A 12,165-nucleotide genomic window follows, 5' to 3' on the forward strand; every position below is an offset into this window, starting at 1 on the left:
GTCACATAGACATTGTCAATGTCGTCTGTCGTCCCATGAAAAATTAAAAATTTTAAATTTGTAAATAAAGGAAACAGTAACATAGTTTTAATAAAAAATGGGAATTAAACATTTGTGGACAATTTTAACACCGTATTGTGAACGAAAACCATTGTATGAATTACAAGGAAAAACAGTGGCCGTAGATCTGTCCTGTTGGATATGCGAGGCTCAAAACATCGCTGAATATCAAATACAACCTCGAATGTATTTAAGGTAAAACAATTCTAAACTGGGAAAACAATATCATAAGTAATACTCTTTTGAAAATAATTGTCGAGCTTGCTTCAAGCACTTTTTGATCATTAGTCGTAAAATAATCTCCAGTTATAAGGATAGTCCAAAATATATATTATAAATCCAAAATAATTACTATGAGCTACATTTTTATTTTTTCTTTAGAAATCTCTACTTCAGAGCTTGTTACCTGCTTCTACTCGACGTAAACCCAGTCTTTATCTTGGAAGGTAGAGCACCAGAATTAAAATATGATACCATAGCTGCAAGAAATGTACTGCAGTTTAAAGGAGCAAAGCCCAAAGAAGATGGAGTAAAGACTGGTAAAGACAGATCGAGGTTTAATTTTGTTTTGAAAAGATGTGAAGAAATGCTCAGGCTAATGGGAATATCATGCCTGAAAGGTAAAGGAGAAGCTGAAAGTCTCTGTGCATATCTTAATGAGGAAGGAGTGAGTACTTACTTAATATTTATGTATAGCCCTTAATAAAATTCATGTTAAATAATTTTACTAAATTTCAGTTAATTGTTTCATGTATGTTGTTTTTCTACAATTGATCATACTATGTGATTGTTCTCTTTTCTACAATAGTTACAACTATATATTTATGTAAAATTGTTTTCAGTTGGTTGATGCTTGCATTTCACAAGACTCAGACTGCTTTGCCTATGGTGCAAAGATAGTTTACAGAAACTTCTCCATAGCTTCACAGGGAGCCAATAAGTCTTCAGGGGGAGCTGTAGATATTTATGATATAAAGAAGGCAATAGATAACATGAGTAAGCAGATATATTTTATACATTTGTTTCTTACTATTAGTGGGGCTAAGCATCATTAAGACTTGGGATGTTACAAGAAATTAAATGTTTATCTTTTTTTAGATATAAATTCATAAAAGTTTTGTTTTATTTTGGACTTAACTATAAGTTGTTGAAACTGTGAACACTATATTAATATATACAGGGTGTTTAATTTATTTTAAACTATACAAAATTTACTACAATACACCATGAAAGGTTAGTTTTTTAAATTGGTGCATAATTTTGCACCAATTATTATATATTATTATATAATAATTGGTGCAAAATTATTATATATTATAATATTATTATATATTATAATATATAGAGGGTCTCTTATGTTGAATGTTTATACTGTCACTTAGGATATCACTACTTTTTATTATTTTTTTCTTCTAGATTTTGGTAGGAACAAAATAATAGCTATGGCCTTACTGTGTGGAAGTGACTACTCAGAAGGTGTTCATGGTATAGGCAAGGAGTCTGTTTTGAAGTTTTTTGAAGATTTATCAGATAGTGAAATTCTAGACAAGCTGCGTGCTTGGAGGACAAATGCAGAAATTTACAAGAAGCATGAAGACAAGCTTAACGATAAGAATATTTGTACTTCTTGTGGACATATAGGAAAAGCTCGGCAGCATACACAAAAAGGTAAGGTTTATTATGTAGTTTTTTTATATAATGCATTTTTATACAATACCCTTTGTTAATTTATTTCTTAGCTTTACATATTTGAAGGTTGTGTTCCTTGTGGCATGTCAAAGGGTTGTTCAGACGAAAAGTATAAAACCGAAAGAGTGAAAATCAAAAATGAAGTTACAATGAGAAGCAAAGCTTTAAAAGATCCAGAATTTCCTGATGAAAATCTAATAAAAGAATTTCTAACAAAAAAAGACCATGTGTCTAGGTTAGACCTGGAGTGGAAACAGCCAGATCTTGTGGAATTTGTGGTAAGTTATATGAAGAAATATGTTTTATGTAAGTTTTCCATTATTTGATCAATTCAATTCCCAATTCATTTAAACAAACACTATTCACTCATTGAGTACAACTACAACATAAGTCATACTGATCTACCAAAAATCAGATACTATCTAGAACATATCTCTGACTGAACAGAAGCTAAATTTCAAGAAGTAACAATTCTAAACTGGCAAAACATTTGCTCCCACATAGAGAGGATTGAAAAAAATGGAATATGAAAATAGAGGATGTTATGGATGAGGTTCAAGATTTAATAATGTTCGAGAAGATACCACCGAGAGTGAATCAGAACTGTCTGACAATGAATTGGAATATTCTAATTGGAGCATTCTAATATATACTTGTACTTTAAATGTTTTCCTGATTAAAATGTAAGTTTTAAAGATGATAAATGCCATTGTCAGAAGCATAGCAAGGAACATTGAAAGAAAAATCTTGTTATTCTTTGATAATTGTACAGCCCATAATATATAGTCCACAAATGAAATCAGTTAAAATCCAATATCTCCTGCCAAGACTACATCAAAATTACAGTTTATGGATCAAGGTATCTTTAAAAACTTCAAGTTATTATATTCAAAAGAAGTTGTCAGGAACATGTTGGATAATATAAAAGAAAGAAAGAATTCTACTATAGATGTATTGCAAGCTATGACAATGACTGATAAAGCTTAAAGAAGTGTAACTATGACTCAGTGTAACTGTGGTTTTCCATCATCAGCATTGTCAATAGAAGAAACTGAAACTTAAGATGTTTCTATTTTACCTCCTGCAGAAGGGATTACGGTTTGATTCAGGAATGTTCCCTAGGACTTTGTTACTGACGAAATTATCAATTGAGTAGCTCAATAGAAGAGAGTAGCAAGCAACTTTGAATAAGAAAGACTTTTTGCCCTTTATATCTCATACAATACTGTAGATAGAGCAAAACATAACTACAGCCTTTTTCTAATGCTCTGTTTTTTAAATTTAATGTTGTTCTGGAATAATAATGATTTATAATAAATAAAAATGTGTTTGTTACCTCGTTAAGTTGAATTTTTATTTGTTTTATCTCTCTAACTCAAAATTAGTAAGAATTAATCTCAAATGTTCTACTGTATATACGAAGTTCATATAGTCTGGTTATAAAATATACCAGACATAAATAATCGATTAAAAATTAAGAACTATAAACATATATAGTTTAATTAAACAGAAATTAAATAAATAAAGTAATGAGAGTGATTTTTTAGCGCTTTACTACAAAATTTTTGCAATGGGATGAAATTTACAGCTTCGAAAAAATTCTTCCCATACTAACGAGATGGCAATGTAGACATTATACATCAGTTCAGTCGACTAATTTAAAAAATGTCGTTCAACCCAGTCATATAAAAAAGACTAGAAGCCCCAAAGGTAAGATTCATACTTTGACTTAGGAAGAAACAGAGTGGATATTAAGTCGTCCATTTCCAAAATTCATCTTATCCAAACTAGTATGTTTGTCAGAAAACGCAAAAAAACGTTTCTATTATTGTTAGAACGAACTGTGTTACTCAAAATAAACAATCTAAAGATATATGATACTGGCAATACTATTTATTGAGCTATTTAGAAGATAATTAGTTACTATCCATCTGCTCCTACATAAGGTATTTAACAGGAATATAGGTCTGTAAGCCCCAGAATCCTCTAATTCTTTTTTCGATTTTGGGATAAGTAAGAGATTTGCCGTTTTCAGATCTCCTGGGAATTCTTGCCTTCTTAGCAGGTTGTTCATAATATCCTGTGCCCATTACACTTTCTACTCAATGATGATTTTTAGTCCAGGCGTTTTTCCTGCTTTGAGTGTTTTGCCAGCTTCCGTCACTTCTTACCTTGTAAATTCAGTCACGGGTGTCTCCACTTAGAGTGGCGTAAAGCATACTTCCTCCATCTGTGAAAAAAGAGGCTTGGCCAGTTCTTCCTTTGGACTCTCCTCGATCATAAAGAAGCCTCCTGTCCCTTTAAAATTCTCGACAACTATTCTGTAAGCGTCTCCCCAGAAATCCGTTTTAAGATTTTCGCAAAGTTCTTTCCAACATCTTCTTTTTTCGCTGATTATTTCTCGCACCCGTTCTTTCTTCATGGCTTTTAGTCTTTCTACCTCCTCTTCTATCGCGCGGTCCTCCCTCTGTCTCGTGTAACTTTTCTTCTTAGCTTGATGTAGTATTATATTATTTCTTTAATCCTCTCCGTCCACCAGTATGGATGACTGTTTGCACTCCTACCCCGCGGAGTGCACCTTTCGGTCATATCTTTTATTTTCTCGTATCCCTCTTCGGCCGAAGTTTCGAGCGTGGCTCCCCATCCCTTGGATTTCCTCTTTGAGTCATCTCTTGTCAAGATATTTAGATCTGCCTCCCTCTCTTGGTTTTGTTACGTCTTCTCTAATGTTAAACAAAATATACTTGTGGTGAGTGAATATTCCTTGCCCTGTCCTGCCTTGTTCGCTGACTAGTTGTTCTCGTCCTGTGTAAGTATGTGTCCATTCTGCGATGTAGTTATCGGCTAGCTCACTTTTTCCTCTTTTATTCAGCGTAATTATCACATCTTTGTTTCCTGCTGGGACAATTTCGCTTCTTTCTGCTGCTACTGTTCTTTTAAAGCCATCCTACGGTCATTCTTTGTCCACGTTCTTCTTATATTCTTCTTCACTCATTACTCTTTCTAAGCAAGCAGCAATCTTCCCTCCATAATTTTTTTAATCCTTTCCATATCCTTTTCTATAACTTCTATTTCTACTTAGACACTCATGTCCCTTTTTTTAACTGTTTCCATTATGGGGATTTTCTCAGTTTTTTCTTTGTAGTTTTCCATTTTCGTCTGAAGGGCCTTTGATATATTGTGTAGGGTTAGTATCGCAGTCTTAAGTTCAACTTTGGTTTTCACGTGCTCCTTTGTCATGTTGTGCTTTCGATTTCTTTAGGACCTCTTCCACCGCCTTTCTTAAGACGCCTGGTTCTTCGCTTTTTCTCCTCTCTTCTGTGGCCTTAGCTTCCCCTGAGTCGTCCATATTCTTTCTCTTCGGTCTGGTGTCTCTCTTTCCCAAGATCTGAGATTCCCCTAGTGCTTCAAGCTGTTTCCACTCCGTGTCCTCGCGCAGTCGTCATCGTTTTCCTTTGATTTGTTTTATTTGTATATAACTTGTCGGTTGTTTGGTATCCATATATGGTCCCACGCGTCTGGAAGAGCAAAGGTCCAGCTGGTCAGCGCTCGCTTATCCAGCTGAGACATTTATCACCCCGGAAGGTTGCCAGGATATCCCGGGTGCGCCATTTGCGACTACTTTCCGCGCAGTCATTCATCATCTGGTTACGGTGACTCACGAGCCGGGATCACGGATTTTTTATCGAGGTGTACTCCTCTTGATTTGCCACGGTTTTCTCCAGTAGCAGTGAAAGCAACGCTTGTATACCGCCTAGTATTCCTCAGGACAGCTGCTTACCCTACACTGTGGCGAGATGGAAAGGATAAAGGATGGATAAGGAGTGGGTGATGCTTTCTGATTGTACTCGGAGTTATCTTTGGATATCTTGGTCGTTGACTATTTGGTGACTGTGATTTATGTCGGAGACATGGAAGGTGACAGTGAGGACCTGGGGGCCAAGGTTTTTTGGGAGGAAAACGCAGCAATTGAGAACAATTGCTGCGTTTTTCAGCGTCCGTCGGCCACCCGGTGCACTGACGGTGGGCGCTATTAGTTCTTGGTTTCATCGGTCGTGCTCCCCTCACATTAGTAGACACCAAGACCGATTAGTCGGCCTTCCACCACGTCGGGAGCATTCCACAGCTCCGGAAGGAAAATTAAATTATCTTGCAATGTATTATCATAACTGTCATAAAGTGGAGTCCCAGGTTTCAGCCATTTGGAGGTAGGGAAAGACCTCCGACACAGTGGACTGATGGACGGACGACTGGAGACAACTTAGGGAGGCGTATATTCAGCAGTAGACGCTACAGGCTGTGTGATGATGCCATCAAAATATCAATTACGGATTCTGTTGTATACTTGTAACCTATATTCGTATACTCCTACTTTTCCGGTCTGTTATTATTGTAACTATTATATTACATAGTTATTGTCATTAACGTGGCAATTAGTAAATCTTAATAAACCTTTGGGGATACGTCTGTTCCTTTTGTCAACCTTTTTTTTTCGGTCATGATTTGCTACTCATAACGCTGAATACGCTATAATGTGAATTTTAGAAAAGCATATATATTTAGAAACGATTTTATTACAAATCTAAGTTAACTTTGGAACAATTTTTTAAGAAGGGGATGTGATTTTTCCAAACGTATAATTTTTTAATAGATTTCTTTAAATAAAAAATACTTTAGAATTGGACGACTCTATTGCAAGTGTAATTAAACTAATATTTTTTTGTATTTGTAGGCGTTCCTAGCTACGAAATCATCTGGTCTGATCCAGAAAACCATTTCAAGAATGTCATTCCGAAAGAACAAATCGAGGACTCAAATAAAACATTAGAAGAAATGTGGACAACGATAGAACCTCAAGAATTCGTCAACAAAGCGTATCCGAAATTAGTAGAAGCATTCCAGCTCAGTAAAGTTAAACCTAAGAAGGCTACAAGAAGAAGAAAAAAGGCAATTGATGTAGACGAAATTAATGATATTTTAAAAAATACATCGATTTCAGAACCAAAACCTAAAAAAACACGTAGAACTAACAAAAAGGTTCCAATACAGTTGGAGAAACCGTTAAAGCCTACATTGCTAGATAATTTCTTGAAAAGAGCTGTAATTCAGAGCCATATTAATAAACAGAAAGAATTACACGAAATAAATGAAAATAATTGCCATACATCAACACCTTTGAAATGTAAGCAAAGTGTTGTGGACATGTCTTGTTTTGGAGACGAAGATAACGACAGTGACCTATCTGACATAATAGAAAACATAATTTCTAGGAAACCCACAAATTTTGAACTAAAAGAAGTTATGAAAGATATAGATAGTAGCGAGAGAGAAGATGCGAACAAAGAGAATAAATATGAAAAACAAATACACCTGCAAGAAATATCTACAGAAATATTGGAAAAAGACTTAAGAGTCTCTAGCTTCTTTATGTCTGATCCTGTTGAACATGATCTATTTGAGAACACATTCAATGAGATGTATAATACTGATGAACATGATAGTACAATAGAGTATGACTATGAAGAAGATAAATATTTAGAAAATGAAAGTGATCAAAGTGATGAAAGCGTTGATGAAATCCATAGTGATGATAAACAAAATGAAAAAAATATAATTACAAAAGTGGACGTAGAAAATGAAAATAGTTTTAGTGAAGTATATGTGCCTTTAATAGAACGACTTAAGAATAAAAAGTGAATAAATGTTTTTATTGAATGAAACGTAAAATTTTATTTATTTATTTTTTTATTAAAAACAGGAGCCACTACCAGATATGAAAACTAGCGTAGACTGTCACTATTAACACATGCCAGTAAAATATTGGTGCATATTGAAACCTAAATAAAATTTAGGGGGTGGTATATGGAGAAGGAGATGATAAATTAGAGAAGAACTAGCAAAGAAGTTATTATAAAAAGAACGGCTTAGCTCAAAAGAACACAGAGACACAAAACCTCAAGCAAGAATTCGGGCTAGCCTCACTACACTAGAATTTGGCTTTGAGATAAGGGAAAAAGAGATCTTTTAACCAAAAGAATACAATATAATAAGGCAATTGAAAATCTGGAACTATAAAAAGGGTAAGATAAGAGAATATACGGAAATGCCTAAGAAAATACTGAAATGGGCGCCAGCTAATTTCTGAAGGAAATTAACGAAAAAATAAATGAAGTTATGAACAACAAGGAATAAACTACTATTGATATAATAACCTGTAATAATTAAAAAAAAAACCGAAAAAGACACTATTGACCTTGTTCTGCTATATTATAACTGTAAGCAGGAACTGAAATACATAAAAGCAAAACTACCTGTAACAAATATATTTATAATATTGATAACTAACAAAACTCACCTATATATATATATATATATATATATATATATATATATATATATATATATATATATATATATATATATATATATATATATATATATGTATATATATATATATATATATATATATATATATTATTGCGATATTTAAAGTCTTGGTGCGCCAAGCAATAATTAGCTAATTAATTTTTTTTTTGATTAATTAAAATTATTTAAATGATATGATTATGACTCTATCACAATTTTTAATTCTTTTATCTCAGGGTTAAATTCGTGCTTCAATATCTATGCTATTACATGTGAAAGGTAAGGTCCAGAGAATACCGGAATAATAAAAAACACATATGATCTAACACTATATATTGAAATAAAAATAATGAAATAATTCACACTCAAAAGTTTTCAATAAACAAATCTCATATAAGGATTCTCAAAATTTTGTTCTCCGTACGTGAACAATCAAAATTTATGGTACAAACAATATTAATTGAAAACTCAAAATCCCAAACTATTCTAACTCTCCTAATCAAAATATTTATATCCTTTCTAAATTACGTGTAAAAAATTTGTGTTATCAATAAAAGAAAAAAAAAACTGCAGAAAACAAAAATATCTCTCTCTGATGATGAGTGGTCCAAATCCTTGTTCCTTGTAGACTGTATTATCTCCTCTCAACCGCTCCCTATGTAATCAGCAATCTTACAACAGATTGTTACAAGTATATCGTCCTTAATGATCTCCTTCAAAAGCAACAATCATTCAAATTATGATAGCCTTTCTCCTCTCGATAAACTGAATCTCTCGTTGGCCCGAGTGAAAAATGACTCTTGGAATATCTTCTCTTTACGATAAACTGAATCTCTCGTTGGCCTGAACAGTGACTCTTGGAATATAAGTAGGAAAATATGACTTACAATATTTTGCTGCTTCAGCTTCTGTCAGATACACTAACTCCACAAAAACTCACTAACATTCAACACTACTGCTTGCTACTTCTTTGGAACCACCAGAGAACAATCACTGTTCCTCTTACAGACTTGGAAAATCAACTGACTATCTTTTCTCTCTCCTCAATCTCGCTAAACTTTTTCCTACATACTTATCCCACCTTTTTCAATCTCCGCCAATCACAACTCGTCACAATTCCCCCATTTTTTCATTTCGATAACAAACAAATTTTTACCTATACTTATAAATTTCCTAAAACTTATTTACAAATAATATTTTTCTATAATTCTTAAAAACTAACAAAAACCTCTATCTAAAATCTCTTCTATTTGTCCCTAATCACTGCATTAATGTATTTTGGAAAACCCCGTTCAATTGTCTTTTTGTTTTCACTTAAAATTATGCGGGTCACTCAAGTATAACAAAGAAATAATTTATGCAAAGCTTATACTATGTTTAGTACAGGAAATCCAAGGATTTAATAACTTTCCTTCTCCGAAATGTTTGTTGGATATTATCCTACTTATCTGAATTATTTTAATGTTTGTGAACTTTGAAATATTTTTAAACAAACCAATATTTTTCTCGATTTTACATATCATAACAAATCCCCGCCATTTGATCTGCCGAAAACTCTTTGTTAAATTTTAAAAATGACAAAAGTTTTCTAGGATCAAATTATTTCACTATGTTATTAAAATCTACTTATGATACTGACAAATGTCGTGAATGTTAAAATACCCCGTATATTGCCTGTCTTTATACGGGATTGGATATATTTTCGTTTTAAATTTTTCCAAGTATTTTCCCTTAAAAGAAAGTTCATAATTTTTAACCACTTGATTTACTTTATTAACAAAATCTCCATGGTTTCCTAAAATCTTCTCTATTTCCTTCTCCATGTTTTTTCCACAATTTATTTTTCTTTCATCCACCTTTTGTTCACATGTGTTCACTGTCCATAATACTTCTTCACAAAATTCTGGATTCTCGTCCATCAGTGCCATTTTTTCTTCTGTTTTCTTTTTATCCTCTAATTCCCTTTGGTATTCCGAGCACCATGTTTCTATTCCTTTCACTTCTCTGATGATACCTTCTTTTTCTTCCTGCTTCCATTCTGTTTTATCGTCGGTTGCCAACAATTCTTCTGTACCTTCTATTTCCTGTTTTTCTCTGGTCTCGATCTTATTTTCCTGCTTTCTTTTCGAACTCTTCTTCTTTTTCTTCCTTCTCTTTTTCTTTTCTGTTAGATCTTGTTCTTGTACTTTCGGTTTATCCTCTACAGTCATATCGATTTCTTTGCGCTTTTCCTGTGCATTGATCCTTCCAGAATTTGTTTTCCTATCTGTTTGCTTTTCTTCTCCTGTGTTGTCTGGTTCTGCTCTGATTTCCAGTTTATTTTCCGAAAAATTTATGGTGATATCTTTTTTCCTCAATTCATCAATTCCCGCTATCATATCATGATTTAAATCTTCAATCACCACACATTTCATAATATGGAATTTGTTTCCCACTCTTATCTGTACTCCCAAGCCTTCGTTTACTGTCGTCAAATTTTTATTGTTTGCACCCACTAAATCAACCCTAGGAATCTTATACACAAATCTGTCCAAATTTAATTCTTTTACTAGTTTTTTATTGATTAGCGATATCTCCGATCCAGAATCAATCACAATTTTAATCGCTTTATGTTTTATAAATGCATCTAAAAATATTAGATTAGAATTAGAAATTTGTCTGTCGTTTCCTATTGCTACATGATTCATCTCCCTTCTATTTTGTTGTTGGAAGCTCTGGTTATTTCTATCGTCCCTTTGTTCGTTAGTATTCCTATTCGGAGGATTTTGTGCATCTCTATTCCTGTTGTGATTTTCATATGTTCTCTGTTGTGTGTCATTCCTGTTATCGTAATTTTGTTGTCTATTGTAATTATTGTAATTTCTCGGCCTATATTCGTTTGTTGATCTGGGATGTCGGTTTCTCTGCTCATAATTTGATGAATACCTTCTTTCCGCTCCATTATATTGGTCATGTTGTCTTCTATTTCTCATTTCTTTTCTTTTCGCTTCTTTTAATTGAAGGAATTGGCACAAACTATCAATATCTTGATAGTTTCTCAAAATCACGTGATCTTCCAACGTTTCCTCAAAATGTCTGCTGATCATTTCTACCAGCTGTTCGGTAGAATATTTGTATTCTAGATATTTTGAATTGTTATATATCTGCAAAGCATATCTTTCTTCAGATATTCCCATTTTTTCGTGATATTTTCCATTCTGTAGCTCTTGGTTGATTTCTCTCTGTTTATTTTTCCCCCAGAAATAGTTGAGAAATTTATTTTCAAAATCTGTCCAATTTTCAAACTCATCTTCCTTGCTTTCATACCATAACGCTGCTCCTTCTTTCAAATGGTTTCTAATTGTTTCTTTGCAATCGTCAAAATATCTAATATGTTGTAATTTGGTTTTCAAATTTTTGACAAACGGTACTGGGTGTGTTTTCCGAATATCCCCGCCAAATTGTATTTTCGCCTCGCTTGTTCCATGGATGACCATTTCCCTTCTTTCCCCTGAATTTTGTTCCTTTTTGATTTCCTCCATTTTTCTTTCTATTTCTCGCATGTCTTCTTGTAAAACGTTTTCAAATTTTGTTTCTAATTTTTCTAATTCCTTTTTCTGGACAGTCTTAATATCCTTCATTTTAGTTTCTATTTCTTCTCTCTGCATCTCTAGTTCCTTTCTCTGGCAATTTTGTATCTCCTTCATTGTATTTTGGATATCTTTAATCTCTGTCTCTTGTTTTGCATTCTTTAGGGTTATTTCTTCTATCTGTTGTATCAGTTCTTTCTTTATCCCCTCAACACATCCTTTAATTTCCTGTTCATAGTTTTCCAGACGCTGCTCTATATTTCTGTTATTTAGTTCTATTGCTTGCCTTGTTTCTTGTTGATTTCTATCCATTTTTAGTGATGTTTCATTCATTGTTTGTTTTGTTTCCCTTTGATTCTCTTGTATTTGTTGTGTCTGTAATTGCATTAGTTGTAATATTTTCTCTATTCCTGATAATTCTTTTTTCTCCTCAACTATTGTAACATTTCCTTCATTATCCGATCCTTCTTCAACAATTGTT

At 33.2% G+C, this 12,165-nt stretch overlaps 1 protein-coding gene across 1 annotated transcript; it reads left to right on the forward strand.

The window, feature by feature from the left end:
* Window positions 1-32: 32 nt before the first annotated feature.
* Window positions 33-7,598, forward strand: Gen (XPG-like endonuclease). The gene is made up of 7 exons (XM_072524279.1): window positions 33-255; window positions 442-727; window positions 903-1,056; window positions 1,477-1,728; window positions 1,816-2,027; window positions 3,297-3,459; window positions 6,482-7,598. The coding sequence occupies exons 1-7, from the start codon at window positions 98-100 to the stop codon at window positions 7,444-7,446; spliced, it is 2,190 nt and encodes a 729-aa protein (XP_072380380.1). The 5' UTR covers window positions 33-97; the 3' UTR covers window positions 7,447-7,598.
* The last annotated feature ends 4,567 nt before the right edge of the window (window positions 7,599-12,165 follow it).

This window comes from Diabrotica undecimpunctata, chromosome 3 (genome assembly GCF_040954645.1).
Source record: "Diabrotica undecimpunctata isolate CICGRU chromosome 3, icDiaUnde3, whole genome shotgun sequence".
NCBI classification, from domain to species: Eukaryota; Metazoa; Arthropoda; class Insecta; order Coleoptera; family Chrysomelidae; genus Diabrotica; species Diabrotica undecimpunctata.